General features: G+C 42.9%; 1 protein-coding gene across 17 annotated transcripts in view; it reads right to left on the bottom strand.

Moving 5' to 3' along the window:
• LOC105496374 (protein tyrosine phosphatase receptor type T) overlaps window positions 1-24,875 on the bottom strand; it is a 1,121,698-nt gene that overhangs the window by 703,687 nt on the left and 393,136 nt on the right. For all 17 annotated transcript variants that reach the window (XR_011613330.1, XM_071079282.1, XM_071079290.1 and 14 more), the window contains exons 3-4: window positions 18,673-18,944; window positions 6,662-6,743 (exon numbers count right to left, since the gene is read on the bottom strand). Coding sequence is in view for 16 of the 17 variants with exons in the window: in XM_071079282.1 (XP_070935383.1) it covers window positions 6,662-6,743; window positions 18,673-18,944 (354 nt within the window). In the remaining variant the exon portion in view is untranslated. The remainder of the gene's footprint in view (window positions 1-6,661; window positions 6,744-18,672; window positions 18,945-24,875) is intronic.

Here is a 24,875-nt window from a genome sequence, read left to right as displayed (position 1 = left end):
AACAGCAGCTCAGAGATCCCTCAGGCTACCTTTGAACCACCATGGCTGGCTGGTGTCAAGGACCCAAGGCCCAGGGAAAACCACTTCTATGGGCTTTTCAGAGTTGAAAATTCCTGCATCTAGTCAACTTGACAAATGCCATGCTGCTTCGATTGTCTGAAATTGTTTCCTTTTGGCTCTCCTGTATCATTTTATAAAGTTATTTTTGGAACTATCAGTTCAAGTCCATTCTTGAAGTGGAAATATAGTGAACCTTGTAAGTCTGTTCATACCACAGGTTTAAAGGGGGAGTGAACACATCCACCCCAGGTGGGAAGGGAGTGCAGAGTCTTAGCTCCAATGCTGGGAAACTCTGTGTTTGGTTTTACAAAGAAACACTCTTCCCTTACCCTTTGAGAAAATGGTTTAACCTCTGGGATATGTACAATTAGCAATGAATCTTCTCTGGATCAATGTCCCTGGCATGCCTCTGACTCCTCTCCACTTCCTCCTTCTTAGCAACAGACCTTTCACCTTGATTCTTTCATCTTCAATTCCTCTTCTTCCCTCCCTTCTAGGTTCAGTGGTAGAGAGTTTAGATGTTTAATGCCTCCTAGTGTGAATATTCTGGGCAAATACTGGCGATTTACAGCAGAGATTATGAACGCATGCACCTACAAGAGCCAGTTATGTAAATTGATAAAGTTGTTCAGCTGTAAAACAGAACAAAAACACAACTTCCTTGCCCCATCTTTTATTTTCCCACTTTGGATAGAGACTTGAGAAAAATAAACATTTATTTATATAAGAAAAGCAATGTTGCAAGCACAATAACAACTGGCATCCACCAGTAGCCTTAGCACTGGGGAGACAATAGGAGTGGTGAGGACTGGAGGGAAATGGAGAGAGACTCTGCGTCCCACTGAAAGGAGGCAGTTCCTACTTAAATTCAGCAGAGGTAGGCCAGGCATGCATGTTTTGTATAGGGGTGTCAAACATCTGATTTCTCAAGGCCAGTAAGAAATCCAGACTTTACATGAAGTCTCTCACTCTAAACTCAACATGTTATTAAAACACAATACAGGATTAACAAAACATATGGGCAGGCAGGCTCTATCAATCTGCGGTCTCTGATATGTAGCTCCTATGTAAGTCAACTGCAACAATTTCCACTAGCCAGTCTCACCCGATCCGGCCCCATACGTGCACTCCATGCAGTACGCTGTGGGCATCACATGAAGGCCAGCCCCAATTGCAGTTCCCAGCACAGGAGCTGATCTAGACCACTCTCTTCTTGCTCAGGACCATTGTCTCTGCTCCCTGGGGCTCTGGGTCATCCTTGGCTCATGACAGGCAGTGCTCTCTGGGGATTGTGCTTATGTGGAGGACCTGTTCGGTCCTCTTCCCTGTGTTCCTGGCCTCTCTGACCCTCCTTCTTCCATGCCCTCACACAGCCTGCCCATCAGCCACAGGCTCTCCCAACTGTCGCCTTCCCGCAGCATCTGCTGCTCTGGGAGAGAACTTATCCTCCACGAGCTTCAACTCACTCACCTTCAGCCAAACACGGTTGACCTTTGTACCCAGGTCAGCCATCAGCTCGTGGTTCTAAGCATTTCCTACTCACTCCGCACTAAGACCCAATTCCGCCCAGATTGGGTGCCACTGAATGGGCTTAACAGAAGACTGGCTGTGCATTTGGGGCAAAAACGCCTTGACGTTGGTGACATTTAGACTCCTGCAGATGTCAGTGCAGCATCTGAAGACATATTATTGTGCCCTTTATCTTGCTCTTTAAACCTGCCAGTGCTCAGTAGGAAGCCACACAATTGTGGAGAAACATGCCACAGACACTCTGTGGGCTCAGGGACATGGCCCTACAAGATTGTGAGGGGGAAAGAAAAGTCAACTTAGAAGCTAGAAACTTTGAAACAGACTGGAAAAATCATACTGACATTTATGGCACACAGTTATAACTGCCTTGGCCCTGCTAATGGCTAACACTGAGAAACAGCAGCAGAGGGTAACTAAGGCTAGAATACTTTTAGAATAACACAAAAATGTTAAATGGGCTATAAAATGTAGATGAGAGGTTTCCCTTTGTAAGAGAAAATAATTTCCTTTGAGTATTACGCCTGTCTTTTGCTTACTGTTTTGGGAGCTTGGAGGCGATTATCTACAGTTCTAATTTCAGTGCCAATCAATGGAAGATACAATTGCAAATCAGTCACTCGCTCCCTGGAACTTTTGGAATATTTAGTGGAATCACTTATTGATAAACTCTGACCGTATGTTAATAGAAAATATGTTTTAGAGGACAGAAGGGGAGAATTAAAAAGACTTTATGTCCACAGGCTTTTTTGAATTGAATGCATATATTTCAATATAGTTAAATTTTTAACCATCTACGAGCGAAGTCATAAATTCTAAGACTGGAGGTTGGGGAAAAGCACCATTAGTCTAAAGGGGAGTTCAGAAGCTACTATCCAGTTGCATAACAGGTAATCCCTGAAAGCAGCCCCTGGGGCCCATAGCTGGCTCCTCACAAGGCAGCCTGCTCAGTTCTTCCCCGGCTCGCACCACCTTGCTTAAGCTGGAAATCTGTGAGTGCGCCATGTCTGAGGCCTGACTCCTAATCCAATTCATCAGATGAGACCAGTTGGCTCTGCCTCCTAAATGGGTCTCTAATCTGTGCACCTCTGGCCACCTCTATGCTCTGTTTCTTCATTGCCCTGCTTATCATTTGTCATGGTCTGAACTGTGCCTCCCCCAGATTTATCTTTTGATATATGACCCTAACCCCCAGTATCTCAAATATATTGAGCAGCAGGGCCTTTGAAGATGTGACGAAATTAAAATGAGCCCTTTAGGGAAAGCCCTAATCCAATCCAATCTGACCAGTATTCTCAACAGAGAAGGACATGTGAATGCACAGAGAGACACCAAGGGACTGTGAGTACAGACGAATGACCATGTGAGGCCTCAGCAAGAAGACAGCCACTTGCAAGCAAAGAAAGAGCCTCAGGAGAAACTAGTGCTGCCAACACCTTAATTTTGGACTGCCAGCCTCCAGAACTGTGAGAAAATAAAATACATTTAAGTTGCTTAAGCCATCCAGTCTGAGGGGTTTTGTTATGGCAGCTTTAGCAAACTAACACACCGTCTGTGCATATAATTATATAATCACATTATATAACTATAAATGTATATATTATATATAAATGTAAATTATATAATTATATGATTATATATTTATATATTATAACTTACATTTATATAATACATACTTCTATATCATTCTATATTCTATATCATACTTGTATAATAATTATATAATACATAGATTATAATCATATAATTACTTTGTTTTGTTTCAGCCTCCTTCACTTCAACAGAAGTCCATGAAGACAGACAGTCAATCTGTCTTTCTCACTCCCACAAACCCAGAATGGTGCCTGACATGGAGCTCATGCTCAATAAATACTTGTTGGATGATGAATGGATGTCCCTCAACCACCCTGGTGCAGGCCACCACCGCCTCTTGCATGGCTCCAGAACTTTCTTCCTCCTAGGTTTCCTGACATCTTCTTTATGGTCCTTCAACACAGAGCAGCCCAAGTGACCCTTCTCCAGCAGCACTCCCTGCAGCAGAGCCTCCCTGCACTTACACAAACATTTAAACTACTCACCATGATGCCCAAGGTCCAGGCTTTCCTGCCCAACATTTGCCCTAACCACTTTCTCCTGTGCTCTGTATGCTCAGGACATGCTGGCAGCATCAAGCCAACTCCCTGTGCAAGACCTGTGCAATCGCTGTCACCTCTGTCTGAAGCACCCCTCCCGCAAATCACTAGACTGTGAACTCCTTCCTGTGATTTGAGTCCCAGCTCAGGTCACATTTTCAAAGATATCTCCTCTGACCACTATATCCAAGAAGCCCTCCCATATCCCAGACACCCACACTTATTATATCCACAGGACTTTTCACTATCTGAAATTTTGGGTTACTTAATATTACTGATTTAGTGACTTTCTTTCCATTGCCTCTCCTGCTAATCAAACACCATGAGTACAAGGACCTAACCTTTCTTAGTCACTTAAGTATCACCGTGCCTAGGAAAGTTCTTAACACATAGCTGACATACGCGCTTGCTGAAAGAAAGAATAAAAACCTGGGCTAGGTATGGACTGAGCACTGGTCCTTAGGAAAGCGACTTTGCTAGGCCCTACTCAACTCCACATGATTCATGAGCTGTGGATATACCTCAGGCATTATATACACTGCCAGTATTTGTCCATATAGTGAGGTGAATTTTTTCCAATTCCAGCCACTCCTATGGGGTCTTCACATAGTGGTTTCTGGGAAGTTTATGCTTAAGCTGCCTCAACACTGAGATTGAACCCAACAGAAGCACATTACGTGGACATAAAGCCAGGATCATGCCTTTCTGAGTTATATCCCATGGTCCATTTGCTGGGTAACTGGCTCTCAGCAATTTCATAACCATGCAACCCACACCCCTCTGCAGGAGGAGGGTGAGGTTGTCAGGAGAATTCTAACTTCAGGAGCAGCCCCAGTGAAAGGAGAATTTCAAGAGGACTCATGAGACTTTGCGGGGTGGACAGTCATTCCAGTGCCCTCCAGAGAACCCTCTCCCATGGATATTTATCAAAGAGAATGGTGCATATGCTTGTGACAGCAAACCATGGTCAGTGCTTGGAGGTAAGGCAGAGCTTTTACCACTTTGGGCTTGAAGGTAGTTACGGCTTGACAGGTAGTTACAGCTTGACAGGTGTCAAGGTTGGGCATCAGGATGGAAGTGAAAACTCCCATTAGAGCACAAAGTTCTGGGATCCAGGTAGCAAGACTCATGCTATTTTCCCCTGAGAAAAGCCAGCTGTCACCCACTAGAAAGACAAAGTCCAAGCATCCAGCACAAGGTAAGAAGCAGGAACACAGGTAGATGTGGCAGAGGCAAGCATGCTCTGAGTGGATGGGATGTAGGCAGGGAATGAGGAAGACAGAAGGCATGTTTCAGAGAGACTACCTTGAAACTGGAGGTGGTGCAAGGTTGAGCGCATGCAATTAAATGGACCACAGGTAGCGATGACATCTCCCAACACAGTTGCCCAGTCTTAGACCAAAGATCATTCTCCAATGAGCAGCTGATGCTGACTCCCATGAGTCCAGGGTGGCGAGTATTTCACCCTGGGGAAGGAGATTCATATGCCTATCTACTACATAAACCCTGCATAGCTGGGGGGATTTCTGGGATCCTCTTCACATGAAGTCTGGGTCAACAGAAACATTTCCTCAGGCATGACTGAATGACAGACCCATCTGAGAAATTCTAAAAGACTCAGGAAGTAACCCAGAGGGTAGGGACTCTCAGCCAGTGCAACGAAGAGCCCAGTAGCATATCAGCATTCCTAAGATACCAGTTGCTTCTTGGGAAAGAGGATCTGTCCTGCACAGGACCCAAACAGAGTTTCTCAAAATAACGTTCAGAATTTGTAATGTGTTCCAAATTCCTTCAGAGAAGGGGCTCTAAGACAATGAGTCAGACAATGGCATTCTAGTGCCAGGCAGAGGGAGGGAAGTTACATCTGAGGGTCTGACAAATTCATTGCAGCAGAAATGGAAAGTCATTTCAATTAAAGCAACATGGATGAGGCTGAAATCAGAATAGTCCCTAAATGGGAGGATTGAGAAGCACATAAGGAGAGGAGGACCCATGATGTCTCTGGAGGCAGCAGCAAACTGCACCACAGCCCAAAGCACGACACATGGCCATATGGGAGGAGTGGAGAGAGCCCACAGGGGATTACCTAGAACTGGATGGCTGCCGAGAAACTACTGGGAATCTCCAATCTGTAGAACACTAACAAACTCGTGGGCCTGGCGTCCCAGCTACCCCTCCCAGGGGCTGCCATAATCTCCATGCAAATCAGTTTTATTTCAGTCCCCCCAACCAAATGTCACTGGGTATGATGTCATCTCAACTACCTGTACTCAGGACTTACGGCCTCCGAGATTTAGCAAACCCAGAAACCACATCTCCCTGCTGAAAAACATTCCAATGTCTGAGACTAAATATGGCAAAGAAGTGGATGGGTATGAAGGAGTGGCACGCCTTTGAGGACTCTTGACGCTGTACCATAAGTACTAACCACTATGAGAAATCTCCCTCTATGCCTACACGGAGCTGATGAGTATATTTAAAATTATTTTAAAAGAATTAATAGCTTCAGGGTACTTTTCTCTGTAAGTGAACAGTGTGCTAATTTGCTCAGTGTTTTGGTGGTGTTCTTTATTTTTTTAAAGACAATTGCACAAGATTCTATCCAAAGCCCTCTAATTCTTCCACTTCAGTGGTCTGAATCCCACTAATAAACAATCAGGACTTTAGACTCCCTTAATAATGGAGAGAGATTCAAATAAAGATGTTTTGCCACTCTCTGCAAATTCCTGGAGGTGCTGCCTGTTGAACAGGCCGGTAAAATTATGGATTTATTCAGGACTGATTGCATTGAGTATGTAAGCATTTCTGAAGGATTAAAAGAAAGAGAGAGAGAGAGAGAGAGAGAGATGTTTGTGAGCTGAATGAACGGAGGGGATTGTAGGCTCTATGCTACCCAGTCTGGCACGGATCAAGGCTGTGTTGGGAGGAAGGGACATACTTACTGCACGGATGAGCAAGGACCCGAACCTCGTCCACAGCAATGTAGCCAGGATGACCCTTCAATGAGACGGATTCAAATATCACCTGCAACACACAGGGTGGTAGTCAATTTCACAGAAACGGTTGTAGGCATTCATCATAGGAAGCTGCCCGGCCCCCAGCCCTTTATATTTCAACTTCCCATCAGAAGCTACCCAAGAAACCTTCTATTAAGACAGCACGCTACCCTGGCAATTGACTGGGATTTTCAACACAAGGCAAAAAGGCCACACTTTGGTAGCTAGCAAAGGAAGAGCCAGTTGCATGGAATATTTGTAATGAATTTCAGAAATAACACTTAGATGCAGGAAAAACAACCCAAACACCGAGGTCTTGGAAACCCCAATCTGTATCTTTTTCATTGCAGCTTCAAGGGTCAAGCCACAACTTGACCATCCTTCTACAGAGAACTACTTTCTAATATCCCAATTTTCTTATAAAGGATAAGAGAGATGCCTACTTTGGAAGTTACCATAAGCCAAGGAGGGTTTACCATGAGTTGATTCTACATTGCCAAGGAACGTATTACATTTGAATTTATAACAACACTCTTAAAAATAAGTGGCAATCTACCTCTTGGTATCCAGGAGTAGAAGGCAACTGACTTCCACCTACACTGCTATTTCCATAAAAATTTTGTAATGTATTTAGCTTCCCTCATCACTCAACCCGTATCTTCACCAAGTAGATATCAATGTCTGTGTGGGTAGCACGACCAACATCCTTGACCTCTCTAGTTCTAATGGCCTTCTCCAATCCACTTTAGCCCTACTTTCACCTCATTTTTCACCTTCTGGAAATTGGAAATTTCACTTTCCCATACTCCAGCATAATCTCTACCCACAGTCTTCTCCCAGTTGACTCCTCTTGACCTGCTCCTCAGGCACACGTGGTAGCCTGGACCTCTGCTTTTCTTATCTAATCCTTGGCTTATTAATGCAGAAGGCCCAGGCTACCATGTGAGCTCCTCAGACTCCATACAAGTCTCTCCTAAAGCACCCATTCCTTTGCACCTTTATTTCAACTTTGCCAAGCCTATAACACAACTGCCTTCTGCAATCCTGTACCTTACACAACTGCTGCCCTTTCAACATGTACCCATGTAATCCCAGCAGACACCCACATCTTCAAGAGGCAAGAGGGAAAGAGAGGGACTGACTTCTAACATTTTACCCATTGACTTGATATCCAACCACATCATTCCCTGCCTCTTCTTTGCAAGGAACACCAGTGCTCTTGACCCGGACTCTTGCTATATTTTCCAGCTTTTGGATTCTTTTTGGTTTTCTCTCTCTATCCTATATCTCCAAATCCTCCCTTTCATCCCTAATTCTGACATGTCAACAGCTTCTCCTATTCTTTAAAAACTACCCTTTAGCAGTAGGTTTTCTGTAATACCATCCAGTTGTGTTTCAGTAACACTTACAATTCTCAGTAGTTTTATCTTCATTCACTCCCAACATTCCCTGAATCTCCATTGAAAAATTTCAACCTAATATGATCTGGATTCCATGTTCCACACTTCCCCTAAAACTGCTTACACAGAAGATACTAAAAATCTTCTAATTGCTAAATCCCGTAGATATTTTCAGTCTTTATCTTACTTTAAGAAGGAAGATAGTGCAGTGCTTAAACTCTGGTTCCAAGTACCTAGGTTCAAGTCCTGGCTGTGCCACTTGCTAGTTAGTGGTCTTGGGAAAGTTACGTTACTGCTCTGTGCCTCATTTTCTGCATCTTTAATTACAGTGTCTACCTCATTGGGTGACTTTTTAGATTAAGGGAGTTAACACCCCACTTAAAACAATGTATGGCACATGGTACATTCTCAAGAAATATTTACTAGAATTATTGTCACAACTTGACCATTCTTCTACAACTGTCAGTGTTCATGGACTCTCCATTTCTGGGTCTTTTTTCTATTTAGGCTCAGATAACACTTAATTCTTATGATTTTTCTCATGAATCTGGCCCTGTTCTACCACAGGTCTGTAGGCATTGCTCCTTCTCCATCCTGCCTTCTAACGTGGGCTCCCGTTAGTCATCTTTTCACTGCATACACTCTCCCTTCAACAGCTGCCAATGCACTGATAACTCCCAAGCCCAGCTCTGCACCTTTCACCCACACATCCGTCTTACGTATCCAGTTCACAGATCCATGTTTCTACCTAGGTAACACATCAATGACGTGAATGCAGCAGATTCCGCACAGCTTCCTCCTCAAACCTTTTCCCTCATTGACCAACGGGCCATTCTTTCTGAAATATGGAATATGGTAAGTGGCACTATGACCCATTCAGTCACCCAAGCTGGAGACCAGGGTGGGCCTCTCCTTCTGCCTCAGCCCTCATCTCCATTTTCCTTTTTATTCTACCTTATTAGCGTTTCTCAAATCTTCCCATGTCATATATCTCTGCTATTAGGATGAACCACTGGAAGCAGGCATTTTTTTGAGGTAAAAAACCAGCGAGACATCAGAACCACTGCTCTTGTTCAAAGTGTCTTCAGTTTTCATCTCCAACACCTGACAGCCTCTAAAAAGGACCCTCCCTTTCCTGTGTTTTACTCCTCAGTTCAAGTCAATGGATAGAATATAAGGTAGACGATGAGACCAACAGGAAAACCTCCCCGTGAAATCTTTTTGTGGCCTACGTGGTCACTCCAGGTCACTGGATTCAAAGACTAGTGTTCTCACCAGGGCCTGGAACTCCAACAGCTGTAACAAAAGAACTGTGGAGAACCAATGGGAACCACTGAAGATCATGGTGATGGCTGAAAAGAGGCAGCTTCCTTAGGTGATAGGATCTGTTGTGAAACAGCATGTGGCTGCCTGGGAGTTAGGTGAAGCGCCTTGGGGATGACAGTCACACCATAGAGCTGTTGCTCCAGCATGATGGCCACTCTGGAAGAATAGTCTACTAAGATAGCAGGGTCCTTCAGAGAGACTTAACAAACAAAATTATTCAAGAGGTAGGGGAAAGTTTGCAAAAGTAACGTGCTAGCCACCTCATCTTGCAGAGGGAAAAGTAAACAGAAAGCCTTCCTGTAAATAATCATGTGTCTAATTATATTTTTTAATAATTCAAAGGAAACCAAAAGCAAAGTTCATAGAAAAAAAAGCAAATAGAACATACACAGTAAATGCATTTAAAAGAAATAGCACAAAAGCATTCAAACTGTGTAATAAAAATGACAAAATAAAGTAAAAATGTTTCTGTTGTGACAATATAAATGGGTTAAAATACAGAAAAGCTCTCAGACTGTCTAAATAAACAAAATCTAATTGTATGCTATAAGATGAACACCTAAAACAGAATGACTCAATAACATTAAAAAGAACAAGCTGAACAAAGACATAATAAAGAAATGCAAATAAACAGAAAGCAGTTGTTGCAGAAATAATGTGAAAGCCCCAAAGTAGAATTTTAACTGAAAATAACAATGAAAAAATTAGGTGGATTAAATAGTCATTTAGAAAAAACACATGAGTCAAGAGACTTAAGTGGAGAAAATGATGAAAAAGACATGGGTTGAAAACTTTAACCTATGTCTTAGACTTTGACTAATCATATAGGAAAAAGCAAGTATACATAATGTAAATAATAATGTATTACCTAGATATATGTTAATAAATATAAAGACAGAATGAAACTTCTATTCAAATGCTATGGCTCAGTTGCAAAAAAAATCATATAGTAGGCTACAATATAACTTCAATAAATCCCTCGAAGAAGAAATTGTTTAATTTTCGGCCTATGCATTTTCTAACCAAATTAACTAAAACTAGAAATTAGTGACAATGTCTTAAAAACCAACTTATTTAAAGTTATACAATGCTTTCTTAATAACTATGGTGTCAAGTGTGCTTTGCATGTTAGCAAAAATCTAAAACAAAATTAAAAGTCAAATGACAGGCTGAGAATAATATTTGTAACACCTGTGTCAGCTAATACGAAAATATTTTTTGTGTGCAAAGGACTCTTGAGAATCAACAGAAAAATAAATAAACCATTCCAATTAAAAAGTGGCCAATGACTTCAACAGGTAATTCACAAAAAGAGGAAGTAAAAATGGTAATAATCTATGACTGTAATTGTGTAAAATGACACTGAGGATGATCAGAAGGTGCCCCAGAAGACACCTACAACCTTGGAAGGAGACGATCACTCCATCAATATGCTTCTGATGTGAGGCTCCTAGCCACAGGAAGTCCCGCCCAGCAGATAGCCAGCTCCAGTTCCCAGGGACAGACACCACAAGGAGACAAGGTGATGCCAGGACCCTCGGAGATGGAAAGACCTGCCAAGGTATCCTGAGGAGAGGGAGAATGGTTATCTCTGACCCAAGAACACTCTCAGGAAAATTCAACCAAGGCCCTCGAGGAATGAAAGTCAGGAAATGGGAGAGTCAGGGGAGTGAGTAGAGAAGTCTAGAGGTGACTCTGGTGTAGCGTTTTCCTCCTGTCTTCAAGAGGCAGGGGAGTAGGGAAGGGATGGGGAACTCACACAGGCCATGCATACCCAGTGGCACTCCAAGTCAGCATATGGAGGGCGAGACCCTGAGTACAGGGACTAGAGCAGAGGGCCCAGACTGAGAATTCCAACTTCTCTGTAGATGCTCTTCAGCTCCGAGGCTGCCATGTAGACCTACCGTCTATTGCACATGCTCCAGCCCATGGGTCTCATTAGAGACCTCCTGGTGCAGGAGTTGAAGAGATGGGGCTTGCATGGAAAGGTGAAAACCTCTCCCTGTGCATGAGGACTTGTGCAAAGCCAGGAAGCAATTCCCCACAAGAGGCTCTGAGATAAGTGATGCTCAACCCCTCCAAAAAGTGGTTTTGGTCACTTGGAGGAGGGTGTGGATTTATCAGGCCATGGTTTAAAAGACTTGGTGCTTTAACTTCATCTTTTATAGATAGTTCTCGAGCAGAAAACTTGAATGGCAAAAATTTCAAGGGGCTGCAAACATCTTCAGGAGAAGAGAAAAATGCTGTCACATCAGAACTCCTCAAATATACATATTATCATGGGGAGAGATTGCTTAGGGTAAAATTAAGTGAGATACTTTTTACCATATCAGCCCAAGGAGACCTGTATAAGACAAGGAGGAGGATTTGATGCTTAGTGGAAAGAAGTGGGATGGATAAGGGAGCAGGTGGAATAGAATTCCAAGGGTGGTAGAGTAGGCCCCTCACTGTGATAAACTCCACTCCACTGTGATAAACTCCACTCCACTCCAAGTTACTAAATCTACAGAGTGCCAGATAGCAGGAATTTCCTGGGAAAGGGACTGAGTTTCAAGTCCAGTTGAACCAAAGGTGGGTGAGTCCTTAATTTCAGCAGCCTATATAGTGATTATAACTACTGAATAAGATATAATTTTCCCTAGGCAGGTGATAGAGACTAGGGCAAGCAGATGGTTGCAAAATTAACAGAAGTTCTTTTATTTTTTTTAATCCTGAAACAAAAAAGTTCAGAATCATTAGAAAATATGAAATCAAATTAGTATCACCTAGAAAGGAGCTGTGATCTGAAGTACACGTGACTTAATAGCCATTCAGCACTAAGTGGTGACCACATTTAATAATAATGTATTGTGTATTTCAAAACTGCTAAAAGAATAGATTTTTTTTTAGTGTTCTCAGTACACAAAAAAAGTTAAGTTGGTGAGGTAATGGATATGTTCATTAGTTTGATTAAGTATTTCTATAACACATACATAGATCAAAATATCACACTATACCCTATAAATACACACAATTAATATGTGTCAATTAAAAGTAAATAAGCCCCTGCTTTCCCAAGAAAAGGCGCATGTCAGGAGATGGCTGGTAGAGGTTAGGTTCTTATCCCAGGCCTTGCCAAAAGTCTGGTGCCAGAAAGCTTACTAATGAGAAACAGGAAATTTCAGTGTTTATTAGAGAGCTAAAAGTCGATTTTAGAACTATAAAATATGACTTTAATAAATTAATACATAAACCATCAGGTCCTAAGCCCAGTAATTCATATTTAGCCCACAGAATCATACGTACAGGACCAGATCTCCAGGTCTGGTGAATTTTAAAACCCATTTTGCTAGTGTCTTTGGATTTTCTGATAGGCCCCCTTTTCTTGCCACTGTACCTATGTGTGCATGTGCAAGTGTGTTTTGAATCTGAGAGTCTGTGGATGTTTGCCCCTATGTGTGCACTCTGCGGTGTTTGTGGCTGAGTATCCATTAGTGACTGTGTGTGTATAACATATCTCCAAACTGCTGCTCTCAGCCAAGGAAATGTAATGAAGCTGTAGTAGCCAACAAGGTTCTAATCAGAAAATTCTCCCAGATGAAGCTGCTTATCCAAGGGATGGCAAGGAGGTTACTGAGTACAGGCTAAACAACACTGGCTATTTATTTTAAAAGGGCTTCCTTCCTCCTTCCCCTTTCTTTCTTTTGCCCTCTTTTCCTTTTTTCTTCCTTCCAACAATTGCTGAGGCCCACTGCAAGCCTGCTGATAGGGTTTGGCTCTGTGTGCCCACCCAAATCTCATCTTGAATTATAATCCCTATAATCCACACATGTTGAGAAAGGAACCTGGTGGGATGTGACTGGATAATGGGGGTGGTTTCCCCCACGCTATTCTTGTGGTAGTGAGTGAGTTACCACAAGATCTGATGGTTTTATAAGTGTTTGACAGTTCCTCCTTCACCAGCCCTCTCTTGCCTGCCACCATGTAAGACATGCCCGCTTCCCCTTCTGCCATGATTGTAAGTTTCCTGAGGTCTCCCCAGCCATGCAGAACTGTGAGTCAATTAAACCTCTTTTCTTTATAAATTATCCAGTCTTGGGCAGTTCTTCATAGCAGTGTGCGAACAGACTAATATACCTGACATGATGATACATATATGTTCTCTAATTCCATTTGCAGAAGGGCCTGTCATACCTAATATCCTCTCCGTTCTACTGATGAAGAAACTGTGATTCTGAAATATGACAGGATATAGCTAACATTACACAGCTAGGAAGAAGATTCTCAGCAAGGGCAAGCTATTTTCCCTAAAGGCAAAGCAGAGCTTGGAGCCAGAGGACCTAGGAAAGATCATGGGGATCTGAATTTACCAATAGTGCTTCCTATGCTGGAAGATAGGACATGTTGCTACCTAATAGAGGGGGCTATTGCACAGATCTCATGCCTCTCATAGGGTGTGAACATAGAGGGTACTCCAGAAATGTCCTTTTCCCTCCATGCCTCATCAAAAAGCATGGAAATGGTGTGACTGTCTCGGTACTGGGTCAATTTTCTTGTTCATTGTACTTCCACCTGTGGCCCCATCCTGTACCCATTTGCATCTGGTCCTATATATCGGGTTTCTAATTGGAACCTTAAAGCCTCACTGACCATGCCTGTGAGCTTTTAGAGAGACTTGATGTCTATAGTCAATGATACAGTGGTGACAGTCTAGGGAGTAGGGTATCTGGGATCTGCTCTCAGCTTTGCCAATAATTTGCTATGTGCTCTTGGACTTCACTATGCAACTCTGGACATCAGCTTTATCATGTACATCAGGGTTCAACTATGGTCCGGAAGCCAAATCCAGCCCACCACCTGTTTTTGCACATAAAGGTTTGTTGGAACACAGCGGGGTCCATTCATTTACATATTATCTATGACTGTTTTCATAGTACAATGGCAGAATTGAGTAATTGCAACAGAAACTGTATGGCTTGCAAAGACTAAAATATTTTCTTTCTGGCCCTTAACAGAAAATGTTTGCCTTATCTACAAAATGAGGATAAACCTAAGTCACATGTGCCAGTATGCATTCTGTAAATGTCTATGGACAGGAAGACTATATAATTTATCACTGAAACTGGGGCACACTATGAAATGGATGCTCTTAATTTCACCAGGATAATGGGAGTAAACCAGGGTTGTCCCAGCAAACCGAGATGTAGGGCCACTGGTCTGCAGAATACTATCTCTATAGTCAGGTGGTCATCCGACAAAAAGAGGGCCAAGATCAAACTTAGAGGAAAGACAGTAAGTTAAACACCAACAAATCCATTTATTTCTGACTCCTCAGAACTCCCACATGGGTAATTGAGAGTCTCCTAGAACCGGATACATCACACAGCTTTTTCAAAATGCTGTGACCTCCACCACATCAGCCTTCACTACAGAGAGTCTTGGGGAACAAATGTTCCACAGAGCACACTCTACAAGTCATACACTGGGTATTCTTCCCAGAACATACAAGCAAGAACTGATCCCCTTGTTCATGCAACTATGCAGGTAGAGAATATAGGGCTATATGCTTAATGCAATTCTGAGACCCCAAAAGCTCTGAAAACAAGGTTCTTCACCTTAGTATTATACAAAGTAATTTGGTGGTAAAACCTGAACATAGTCGAATTGGCCTGATACTACTTGCAGTCTTTATTTATCCCATTTCTTGTGAGAATGTGTAAGTTTTGCTGTAGAAATATTAGATTTGGTTACAGGGTACTGCCTCAGACCCTACCAGGGTTGTTATAAAATACAGAAGATATGTCAATATATTACTAAATTCCAAACATTCTGAATTCCGACACATATCTGACACCATCAGTTTCAGATAAAGGTTTGTACTAAAACATATTACACAAAAGGAAAAGACACAGAAGTAATGAGGCCAAAAGTATATAATTTGTCTCAAAACATCTAGGGTAAAACAGGTCACACTGTGGGTAACACACGTTAAAAACAAAGGACTCTCCTTTTAGCCACTTTCATTCATAGGTTCCTGCTGTTGAAAAGAAGGGAATAGGAGCTTAACGTCACACTAAATGACAACGGTCTACCCTGACCACCCCAAGGCCAGCTCTGTCCCACTCACCTCTGTGTTACCAATGCCTGAACTGGCCTGGCTCATGCAGGAAGCAAAACGACTGACAAGTAGATGAGAATAGAGAGCGAGTGGCTGAATGATGGTGTGATGAGTTCTTCCAAGAATTCACTCTCTCTTTTTCTCTTTTCTTCTCCTTCTCACTGCCTCTTTTATTTCTGCTCTCTTCCTAACTTTCTTAACTTCCTGCCTCTGGCTCTTGGCCACCCATGGACAGGCCAAGGAGATGAGGTTGGGGGAGAAGCAATGGAAACGTGGTCACAAACAGGGCTATTTAGGACCGTCTCCCAGGCTGCTTGGATATCTCCAGGGTTGCAGGAGTAACCTGTGCTGTTCGACAATCCCTGCCACAAGTATCTTATTATCTACTCCTTTAAGTCTCCTGACAAAGAACTCCAAAGTAAAAACCTTAAGAAAACCCTCAACACAGACCAAGGCACTACAAGAGACAGTTGCAAGATTCTCCAGCAATGGAGGATGAGAATGAGCAGAACCAGCACCCCATAAAGGCCAGGTCCCTTCTGAGAGCCCAGCCTTGGAGTCACCCCCTTCATCTCCCCACCCATAAGCTCTAGGCATGGCTAAGCCTTTCAAGAACTCTACTAGGGGAAATTGTGGAGCCAAGTGGTTAAGAATTATGATCTGTACTAATTTGACAACCACCAGCTACTGAAGTGTGGCTAATGAGACTGGGAAACTGAACTTCTCATTTACTTAACTTCCGTTACCTTAAAATTTAATTTAAAAACTGATACCCAATTCACTTAAGAATATTTGGAACAACTTGTGTATATGTATCCACTTCTTCAGCTATACATTTTATGAATCTAAATACAGATCAGTATTACTAATGAAAATAAAACATTTAAATTGAGACTTACTGTAAGTGTAAAATATAGACTGAATTATAAAGACTGATAGGGAGAGAACAGAAAACCTCTCACTAATAACTGTTTAGATTGATTACACGTCGAAGTGATAGTATTTTGGATACATTGGGTTAAGTAAAGTATATTATTAAAATTGGGAGGCCAAGGCGGGTGGATCACAAGGCCAGGAAATCGAGATCATCCTGGCTAACATGGTGAAACCCCATCTCTACTAAAAATATAAAACATTAGCCGGGCTTGGTGGCGGGTGCCTATAGTCCCAGCTACTCAGGAGGCTGAGGCAGGAGAACGGCGTGAACCCGGGAGGCGGAGCTTGCACACACACAAATTAATTTCACTGATTTCCTTTTACTTTTTAATGTGGCTACTAAACATTTATAAATGGCACGTGTGGTTCCCATTATATTTATATTGGATTATACTAGCTTAGACAGTGAAATCAAACAGAATGGATAAAAAGCAAGGCACTACCTCCGTCAGAGCTTGGGTTATCACTTACCATTTCTGAGCCTTCGTTTCATCGCCTATAAAATGGGTATAGTAGTACCTGCCTCAAAGGATTGTTGTGAAGATTAAATGAGGTAATGTATGTGAAATATTTTGTACTGTGCCTGGAACATGATAAACACCCAATGAACGGTAGGTATCACCATCACCACCATCACCATCATCATCATAACCTCTCCCCGATTTCTAAAAGGAATTTCAGGAAATGCATCATGAAGAAAAATAAAATTATTCTAAAAGGAAATCACAAGCCATTGAGGATAAAATTGAAATATGCATGGCAAAAATCCAGGTTAAATATTGAGGGTAATTGAGTATTAAATTCTGATTTCTCGTTACCAAGGCAAAAGGGAAATAAAGCTTGAATTGTCTCATTAAGGTAAACCCAACAAGTGATCTCAATAGATAAATGTATTCCTGACACTAAAATCTGGAAGAACCGTACCATGGATATTAACCTGGAGGAAGTCTAAGAAGCCCTCAGCCACTGGTTCATCTTCTGCTTCCAATGCTAGAGAAATTTCTCCAAAATGCAGATGTGACTGACTCACTCTCTAATCTAACACCTTTCAACAGTGCACGTGGTGATTAACTGCAAATGAGCACAGGGTATCTTACTGGGATGATGAACATGTTCTGGACTGGTTTATGATGACGGTTGCACAATTCAATAGGTTTTCTAAAGTCACGGGATTGCATACTTAAAATAGGTGGGTTCTGTGATATGTACATTTACCTTAATAACATTGTTAAAAAAATAATAAAACTTTCAACAGCCCCAAGCCAAGACAATGTGGAGAGTGTTCCTCTAAGCATGCTTTATGGATTGGTGCCAATCTGTGCAATGTGTGCATCAGTTCACAAGGAGATAAGGAAGGAAAGAGAGAGAGGTTTAGGAACTGTTACGGCAATTTGGCATTGCCATGATTTTCTTTTTTTTAACCACGGTTTATAAGAGTATTGCTCCACAAAGAGCGGGGAGGAAAAGCATCCCTTCACCATGGGCAGTAGGAACAGCACTGCTTTAAGCTAAGTTCCATCCACTAGCCTGACATTCAAAGCCCCCCATGATCTGCTTGTCCCTGCAGGCTGATTTCCCTGTCTGTCCCCTTTGCAATGTACCTTAAACAACTTAGACTTTCCAACTCTGCCATCATCTATCATCCACCCCTCTAGCTCATCGGATACACTGTCCTTGACAACTCAAATGCCTTTCCCTCCCTGCCTTTTAAAATAAATTTGTATTCATTCTTCAAGATTCGTCTTAGATGTCATCTCCCCTTACAAACCATCCTAATTGCCTTCCCTAGCAAACACCCCATTCCCCAGAGGGTGATCTTTGACTAGTTAACTCATCTCTCCAAACCTCAATCTTTTCATCCATAAAATAGGATAGTACTAGAACCTCCCTCATCATGGCATAAGCACTGACTTTATAAAAAGGAATCAGTGCTTATGTTCCTCCAGCATCGTCAGGAGCCACACGCATCCTGGTATATTGTCATTTTATTTACATATCAGTCTTTTCCTACAAACAATGAATTCAAGTGGGGCAGGGGCTATATTGGGTCACCTCTGCAGAGCTTGGCTAGGAGGAGAAGCCCAGTAAACACAAGTAAATAAATGAAGTCCTTTCTAGACCCAGCACCTGTATGGAGAGCAAGAGGTGTATAGATTTATCACTAATTTTCAAACATAAAACCATGGTAAATGCCATACCTGATAGAAATGCGGCCAGAAAGTGCTGATGGCGAGCTCTGCCTTCACCCAGCCTTCAGTGACGACCCCGGACACATTCCAGACGGGGTTCCCTTGGGGGCCACCATTCACCTTCACGTAGACGTTCAAGGCCCCTGGGCTGGACCTGTCACGGCTGGAGAAGTAGTAATGGAAGTCGATGCAGTGGGTATCATTCTCCTTCAGGGTTGGCAGGAGAAGGTGGGCCTTCTGGCCAGAGGCTCTCCCAGAGCTGTTCACCATCATGAAAGATCCTGGAGACCCACAAAGCAGGTAGGAAGTAGAGACAAAGAGAAAGTAAGAAAATACTCCTGAAAACCAGTCATACCCATAAACATGGTGGCCAGAGGAGCGGCCAGAGATCAAGTCAGTCTAGGAGGGCCTGGGTGACCCTGTGAAAGCCACATCTCTCTGAGCCTGAGTATCCTCTTCTGTATTTGGGAATAAAAAATCTATTCAATAAGGTGGTTTTAAGAACTAAGAGATGGTAACATGTATGAAATATTTCTACAAGGTGCTACTATTGCTATTTGCAGAAAACATAGCTACTATTACTGTTGGCAGAAAACATCTCCAAACATTCAAAATGTTGCCTTGTATAGATGAAGTGAGCCTCTTTTGAGTTGTTTTGGCAAATTAAATGGTTGTTTCCAATTCTTTATCCCTCCTGGATCCATGTCCCTTGCCATTGGCTTTGCAGTTCCCTCCAGCAGAAACAGAGGGTATATCCCCATCCCTTGACTTTGGGCTCTACCATATGACTTGCTTTGGTCAATAGGATGCTAACAGAATGACTCAAGCAAAGGTTAAAATGTGCTTGCCCTGCTGGGCTTACCGTCTTGCACTACTGCTACCTTTCATGAGAAGAATGTGCCCCCAGTAACTGCTGCCCCTTTCAGCTTGGGATGAAGAATACACACATGGAAGATACCTGACTTGAACCGATAGTAAAGAACCAAGCCATGCCACCCCTGCAGCTGGAATCACAGCCACATGGCCCAAAAGCCCAACCTAGATCAGCCAATCTACAATCAATGCACAGTTCCATGAGAGCTAGAATAAATGCTTATTGTTTGCCACTGAGTTTCTTCTCGGTATGTCATGCAGCTTATTGTGACAATAGCTTATTGATAAAGCTGCCTGAGAGGGCAGACTCATGAAAGAAACCATGAGGGGGCACATTTCAGTTCAGTGTATAAAGAACTTTCTAACAAGTGAAGTTGGTGCAAAATAGGAAGGACTGGCCAGAGATAAAGTGAGTCCCCATCAATGCAGGTGGCAAAACAGAGGCTGGACAAATTAAAGAGATAGTTAAGGAAATTTCACAAGCAACTGGGAGGGCTGAGCTCTGTGTCTTAGAGTCTTACGATTCTATGAAATAAACTGCTTCATGAAACACAGCAGATAAACTCAGGTGATTCCAGAAGGAATGTTTCCACCTAGAAAAACACTAAAATCTTCAATTCAGAAACAAACTTTAAGACCACTTATCCTCAGCCAAGGTGAGCTACTTCAATAGCTAAAAGTCACCTAATTCTTTCACTCTAATACCAAAAAGACTAACAGCTCCCAGTTAATAAGTGCTGGGAAACCCGTAACTTCTTGGGATTCTAGAAGGTACCAATCAAATCCTGTCTCCTGCAGGTTCTGAGTGAATTTAAAAACAGACACGAGAGAGAGAGAAAGAGAGAAACAGAGAGAGAGGAGTTCAAAACCTCCACATCATTATTCACAAAGTAACTTGGACTTAAGGCCAAATCAGACTTTCTGCATGTTCCCCCTGAAGCACCATGCAGAGCAGGGGAACGGCCACGGACCCACCCTCCAACTCTGCCCAGATCCCTAGGGCCACAGCTGTCTTACTGGGATGACCACTTAGGATAGCTGGGTGGGCTTGTACCACAAAGCAGCCTGGTGAAAAGCACAGAGAAACATGAGCCAGTGGCTAACAGGTTTTTGCCATCCTACCAATGAGAAAAATGTTTGTGTAAATATAAGGGATACAAGTTCAGCTGTGTTACATGGACATGCTGCATAGTGGCGAAGTCTGGCCTTTTAGTGTGACTAGCAACCAAATAATGTATATTGTATCCATTAAGTAATTTCTCATTTCTCACCCCCCTCCCACCCTTCCAAGCCTCCAATGTATATCATTTCACACTCTGCATCCATGTGTACGCATTATTTAGCTACCACTTCTAAGTGAGAACAGGCCGTATTGATTTTCTGTTTTGGAGTTACTTCACTTAAGATTATTGTCTCTAGTTCCATCCATATGGCTGCAAAAGTCATGATTTCAGAATATGTAGCACCGCCTGGGGAAGGAGCCACTGGAAGTGGAACAAAGGTGTGGGTATCTTTGCCAGTGTTTCCAAGGGAGTAAAGCTTCCTAGTTTTATGGCCTTGCAGTAACACAAGGTAAGTGGAGAGATGCCTGTCTGTCAGGGAAGTTATCAAATTACCATAAACTCGCAATGGGGCAGCTAAAAAGGAGCAACTACAGGGGCAGAAATTGAGGCGTAGAGATGAGACAGAGCCTGCATCCATGCCCATATCTGTCTGCTGGCCTACATGCCACAGGGTTCCAGAAGGTTTCCTTGAATAGGTAAGCAGCAACTCACAAGCCCCACAAAGGGTTTGTAACTGTCTCTGCCACTGAGGAGTAGCACATCTCCCAGCAGAGGAAGCAGCCTGAGAAGCAAAGTGTCTCTCTCCTTTCTGAATCCCATGATACCCGCATGCACATTTCAGCTGCTGTCCTCCTGCCAATTCACACCGCAGGCACATGTACCCTTGGCTCCTTACAATCTACTGTAGAGAGACTTGGGAAGGTTTTCCTTTCACCAGCTCATGTTCCCACTTCTTTCCATCCTAGCTTCAGTAGCAGGGCAGGCTCGCTGAGGAGGTAGAGATTGCCCTGTTCCATGTAGCTTCATGTACAACCCTGTAACATTGTTCTGGGCACACAGCTAGATTACGTCTTCCAGCCTCCCTTTAGCATTTGGTGGGGACGTGCAACTGAGTTCTAGATAATGGGGCATGAGTATGACGTTTGCCACTTTCCAGGCCTGGTCGGTAAAAGCTGCCTCCCTCTCATTCCCACACCTCCATACTAAATGATCTTGCCTCTCAAAGACTAGTCCTTGGACCAGCCATCCCAGTGTCACCTGGGAGCTTGTGAGAAACAAGAATCTGATATCCACCCCCAGGCCTAATGAGTCTGGATCTGCATTTTATCAAGATCCCCAGGGGATCTGCATGTACATAAAGTGGTGAGAATCATTGGCCCATTCTATTTTCCCATCTACCAGCTGAATGTCCTGGATCTCAGGAGCCTAGGGGAGGGCAGAGCACCATAAAAGAAACCAGGTCCCTGAATGAGCACAACCACACAGAAGGCTACTCACCTATTAGGAGCACTCATCTTGGATTTTAAGTAAAGAGGGAATAAACTGTCATTCAGCTACAAGTCCCTTTATTCAAGGCAATAGGATGTGGAACAGTAGCTACTAAGCAAAGGTGCAAGACAGTCTACGTAAGGATATCATGAAGAGCAGCAAGCCCGGGGGGTAACTTGGGAGGCATTTGAAATAGAGAGAACAGCCCAGGCAAAGGCACAGAAACATCCAGCAATGCTAGTGTAAGGTCTTGGGGGTGGGATCCAGTGGCCATCTCTAGCCCCTTGCACATGTAGCCCACCTTATACAGGTCTGATCACACCCTCCAGAAAGGAAGGGAGCCGTATCTGCCAGTTGAGCCCAAGCCCTCCACTAGAGACTGTTCAGGAGTGAAAACCCTTGTATATCATCAACCCTGTGGGTCCCGCTTTGATCAACAGGTTGGCATAATTAATATCATCCCAGGGCTGTCAGTTTCCCGGAGATCAAAACTGAGCTGGTCATTACGCCAAGATCAGTCAGAAACAAGAAAGAGAAAGACTGTAAATACATTCTTTTCCCTTCTCCCTTAAAAAAAAAAAAGTCTACTAACGTGATAAGGAACATAAAACAGCATTAGTTTCCTCATAGTTATTATACATAGCACTGAAAGTTGTGGAATTAAACCAGGAAGTACTCTCTGGCTGGTGATAAATTTTGCATTTTTCCCCTTCGTGCATAATAATGCCTTGATAAGCGCCTCGTTATTGATGTGTCTGCAACAAAGATCCCCTTTTTGGAGGCAAAACGCTTCTCCATAGCAGATGGCGGCTATTGTGTTTACACATGAGCACCTCAGGATTGCATTTCCTCACGTCGGCAGTAAAAAGAAAGTCCTAATTGAGTTTTTAATGGCTTTGCACATTGTTCATTAAGATTACATGAGTGTGCTCGGGCGACTGGCAGCTGAGGGCCTTGGGCACCAAGAGCTCAGCGCGGTCCCTGCAGACAGGTGGCCCCGCCAGCTCCCAGTGCCAGCACCCACTTGAAGGGAATGGATGCTGGTGGGGCCTCAAATGCTACCAAAAGCCAAGCAGCTGTGGTGGCACGAAACGAATCCTGGATCTTCAGTCAAGGAAACTGGGTTTTACTCCCGCTTCTGTCGTTTCTTAGTTGTGTAACTTTGAGCAAGTCACTAAAATTCCCTGGGCCTCAATGTCCCCATCTATAAAATGGGATAATGAAACCTACAGATCAAAGTTGTTTGTTTTCTGTGAATATTAAGTAAAAATGGTACTTAATAAATGCTAATTTTATAACAGATAGCCAATAGCAGGTAACAGTGAGCCCAATGCAGTTTATAAAACCTAATGTTTACTGAGAACTTATTATGCGACAGGCATTGATCTAAGCATTGTTTAACACCCTAATGAGGTGGTGCCATGCTATCTCTGTTTTAAAGCAAGGAATACGAAGGAACAGAAAGGTGAAGTCATTTTCCTAAAGCCACGTAGCCAGAAAGTGGTAAATACTCAAATCAATTATTGCTTCTTAGAAAGCAGAGACTACAGGGTCTAGAAATGCACTGTCCTAACCAGTAGCTAGTAACACCATATGCCTATTTAAAATAATTAAAATTAAGTAGAAAAGAATCATTTCCTTAGGGATACTAGCCACATTTTAAGTGCCCAGCAGACACACATGACTGGTGGATACCATATTGGACAGTGCTGATGTAGAATACATCCATTGTCACAGAAATTTCTGTTGGATAGCACTGGTCTAGAAGTTGTGGATTACTTATCAAAGCATAACAAATTACATTCAGGTGAGTCACAGGAGCTTAACTAACCCAACCTACTCATTTTATAAACTCCAGCAGGGAAACAAGTAACTTGGCCAAGGTCAACCAACACAATGAAGATTTAGACTCAGAGTTTCTGATTCCAATTTCAGTTTCTGCCACAGACAACTCTACCCTTCCTTGCCCAAGCTGTACAGCCTCAGAAGTGATTTCCCAGATAGCCATTTAAGAGGGAAAAGAACAAATGTTGCCTTCAGGAAGCATAGAGGCCCTAGGCATTCTACATGTCACATGACTTAGGGGAAGCATGTGCACACACGTTGGGCATTCCCAGCCTCAGCTTTGACATGCAGTTCAACAACTGCTTGTTGAGCCCCAAGCCCTGGTGAGCAAGGACAATGTAGGATGCTCCTAATAAGGGGCCCCTGGGATAAACTGGAACCCAAGATACATCTCTTCTCTCTGATGATCTTAAACAAATCACTTAACTCTTTGACTCTCAAGTATCATCTTCTATAAAATGGCTATAAAACACATCTCACATTGGGGACACGAGGATTAATACAACTACTATTTGTAAAGTGTCTAGATAAGTATCGCTGCATTGCAGGTCCTCAAAAATAGCTTCTTTTCTATCTTCCCCATATCCCTAAAGTTTTATTTCAGTGTAGCAGGGAGACCTTAATAGATTGAAGAAGAAAATATTAAGAAATCCATTGAGAAGCAGGGTAAAATCTGCTGCTCCATTCCCACCTCCCACAACTGATAAGGCATCAAGGTCCAGGGATGCCTCCTCCTCTCATTTCTCTGACCATCTTCTTCCTTTCCACTCCCTTGGCACTGGCCTAATTCAGGTCTACGGCAATTCTGTCAGGAACTTTTGTTTATTTTGTGAACTTTTGCAACGACCTCCTAAGCAGTCTAGTCCTTGATTCTCTCACCCTCCAAAAAAACAGTAGTCAGCACCATCTTTCTGAGACACAAAACCAACCGTGACATGTTCT

The sequence above is a fragment of the Macaca nemestrina genome, chromosome 15 (genome assembly GCF_043159975.1).
Source record: "Macaca nemestrina isolate mMacNem1 chromosome 15, mMacNem.hap1, whole genome shotgun sequence".
Taxonomy (NCBI): domain Eukaryota; kingdom Metazoa; phylum Chordata; class Mammalia; order Primates; family Cercopithecidae; genus Macaca; species Macaca nemestrina.
Note: the sequence above shows the minus strand (reverse complement) of the source record. Positions and strands in the feature narration are given on the sequence as shown.